At 30.6% G+C, this 2842-nt stretch overlaps 1 protein-coding gene across 4 annotated transcripts in view; it reads left to right on the forward strand.

The window, feature by feature from the left end:
* Nrt (Neurotactin) overlaps nucleotides 1-2842 on the forward strand; it is a 192838-nt gene that overhangs the window by 179815 nt on the left and 10181 nt on the right. For all 4 annotated transcript variants that reach the window (XM_067051576.1, XM_067051574.1, XM_024361598.2 and 1 more), the window contains 2 exons: nucleotides 413-718; nucleotides 2177-2320. In XM_067051576.1, the coding sequence (XP_066907677.1) occupies nucleotides 413-718; nucleotides 2177-2320 (450 nt within the window). The remainder of the gene's footprint in view (nucleotides 1-412; nucleotides 719-2176; nucleotides 2321-2842) is intronic.

A 2842-nucleotide genomic window follows, 5' to 3' on the forward strand; every position in this document is an offset into this window, starting at 1 on the left:
AGATTTAGTTTTGTGTAAATAAAACCATTAATTAATAAAAAGGAATAGACTTAGTTTTGTGTAAATAAAACCATTAATTAATAAAAAAGGAATAGATTTAATTTTGTGTAAATAAAGCCATTAATTAATAAAAAGGAATAGATTTAATTTTGTGTAAATAAAACCATTAATTAATAAAAAGGAATAGACTTAGTTTCTTTAGCAATATTAAAAAGAGTTTTCAATTTTTTTCAAGAGATTATCATTATTTATTATGAAATTTTGATGCCCTTTTTTGAAAGTAATGATAATTTTTTCATCATATTAAGGTTGTATCTCGTTTTGTTTTTAGCCTTAATAAAAGGCTGAAATACTCAACGATTGTACCCCTGACCTATTTCTGTATTATCTTTAATTTGAATACGTATTTCAGGTTGTTGTAGCTATAGGCTTGGAAGAATTAGCAATTCAACCTACTATAGTTAGATCTAGGGACGTTGTGTTGATCATCCCAAAAATTCGGCAAGGCCCACTTGGCTTCACATCTTCACATCAGTTAACTCAAGCAACTTATCCTAAGTCTTCAGGAAACTACGGACTTGCCGATCTTATAGCTGCTCTTAAATGGGTTAAATTGAACGCAGAACATTTTGGCGGCGATGTTAATGAAATCACAGTTCTGGCCTGGAGGCAAGCTGCTACTCTTGCAACAGTTCTTACCACAATTCATAAACCAAAGGTAATATTTATACTTATTATTTCTTATGCATATGACACAAGATGTTTATTTTGAGGAACGTGAACCTACTATGTTCAAAATAGGCAAAGTAGTGCAAATTAAGTTCTTACTAAATTTTCCAAAGTTTGATTTAAATGACTATGAAATCTTTATTTTTGAAATTAGATTTTTCCTCATTTTTCAAAATATTTCTAATATGCTTATGTTTTGAAAATCTGCTGCTGTGTGCGCATCACACAACAAACGTACCTAAGTTTTGTGTAAATTGGTGGGCCCGTTATGTTATTTTAGTTGTTTTGGCCGTTTTTATGATTTTATAAAAAAAACAAATCTAAAGTTATGAACAAAAAGTTTCTATTTCCCATTTACTATAAAAATTCAATTTTTAGGGTATCTTAAGGTGAGAATAAAGAATATAAATTTTGTTCCTCCCATGAATACAACAGTTTAAAAGTAGATAACAAAGCTGTAATGCAATACGGAAAGATCAGGCGATCTTGGATGTCCCTGTTCGGATGTTTGTTTTGTTTTTTTCCTTTGATTATTCAAAAAATCATTTAATTTTTTTTTTTAACCATGTTTTATTATTGCTACCAACGAGAACCTTTTTTGTTTTTTCAAATTAACAAAATTAAGTGGTTCTTAAGAGGAAAAGTTTTTTGAAAAATCCGTATTTAAGCTCTGCCAGACTATGTCAATGCAGACAAGACCTATCTAATACATTCAATTATGTATTGATATATTGAGTTTAATCAAAATCATTAAAGTTTTTGAGAAAAGTGGAAAAATCTGAAATGGTGGGACTAAGTGATGTAAGTGGCAAAAATTAATGGAACTGGAAAATTGGCTTAAGTCATTTAAAAGGAATGTACAGCTCAATATTTTAGTGGTTGTTCCAACAGATCTCTAGAGTTAAATCATTTGACAAATTTATAATGAAACGAAGATTATTTAATTATGACAAACTTGTTTTCAAATTTTGGCTTATAGATCACTGGCCCATACCACCATACCTTAAATATAATTAGTGTATAATAACCAAACAGCTATATTGTTAAAGATGTTCGATAACTAGAAGCCTACAGCAAAATGATTAAAAATAAATAAATCTATACGGCTACAACCCACGTTGGGTCAGCGGTGTTACTATGTAAAGAAGTACTGCTACTAGACTAACTGCTGCACAAGAAGGTGATTGGTTAGAATCATGCTCGACCGCCATATTTATACTCAATTAAGGGTTTATGAGGCTGAGTGGAACCCAGAGGACTCCCAAATCCACAGGGCTGACTCAATGGCTTCAGTGAAACAGATAAAAATTATCTGCCCAGCCAGATTCGAATCAGGGGCCTTGGAGCTAGTATTTCATTGCCTTACCAATGAGCTACTCATTCCCTATGATTATTGTATTATTAATTTATATCATCGATGAAAATTTTCTCTAATTTTTTTTTTCAGAATTATTTTGCTCGACTGTGGATTTCAAGTGGATCAGCAATTTTCCCAAATCAGACACTGCAGGAATCTGAGAAAGAATCAGAAGAATATATCAGGGGTCTTCCGTGCCCAAATGCTCCATCAGCTAACTGTCTCAGAACCTTGGTAATTTATTATTTTACTTCCATAGTATGAGATTATTTTTAAAGCATTTTGGATTGAAAATAAGAATCATTTTTTTTTTCTGTCATGATTTGATAATAAGAAATAGAGTATAGCCAGAGTGTTTTATTATTTATTTATTTCCAATAATGAGATATATCCTTATGTAACACATATTACTCTGTATAAAACTGGTGGGTTCTTGAAACAATCTTTACTCTATGCTCTTAACACTTTGACTGCTGACTAGGAAGTTGCTCATACCTTGTGTTCTTGCCTAGGATACAAAGCACGAATATCTCTTAGATGGCAATCAACATGTTTAAAAATTTTTTAGTCAACTTATATCTTCTTTTCCAGTATTTACAGTGCTACATTAAGAGATTTCTCTAAAATATTGTATTTATATGACCTATGTATATTTAAAATAGTGTTTTCTTGTTTTTATTTGATATATTTTTTTATTAACACTAATCATACCAAGACTTAATATATACCTATTTCTACCATAGCGGGTCAAATGAC

The sequence above is a fragment of the Halyomorpha halys genome, unplaced genomic scaffold, assembly GCF_000696795.3.
Source record: "Halyomorpha halys isolate HHAL.00 unplaced genomic scaffold, Hhal_1.1 Scaffold42.1, whole genome shotgun sequence".
Lineage (NCBI taxonomy): Eukaryota > Metazoa > Arthropoda > Insecta > Hemiptera > Pentatomidae > Halyomorpha > Halyomorpha halys.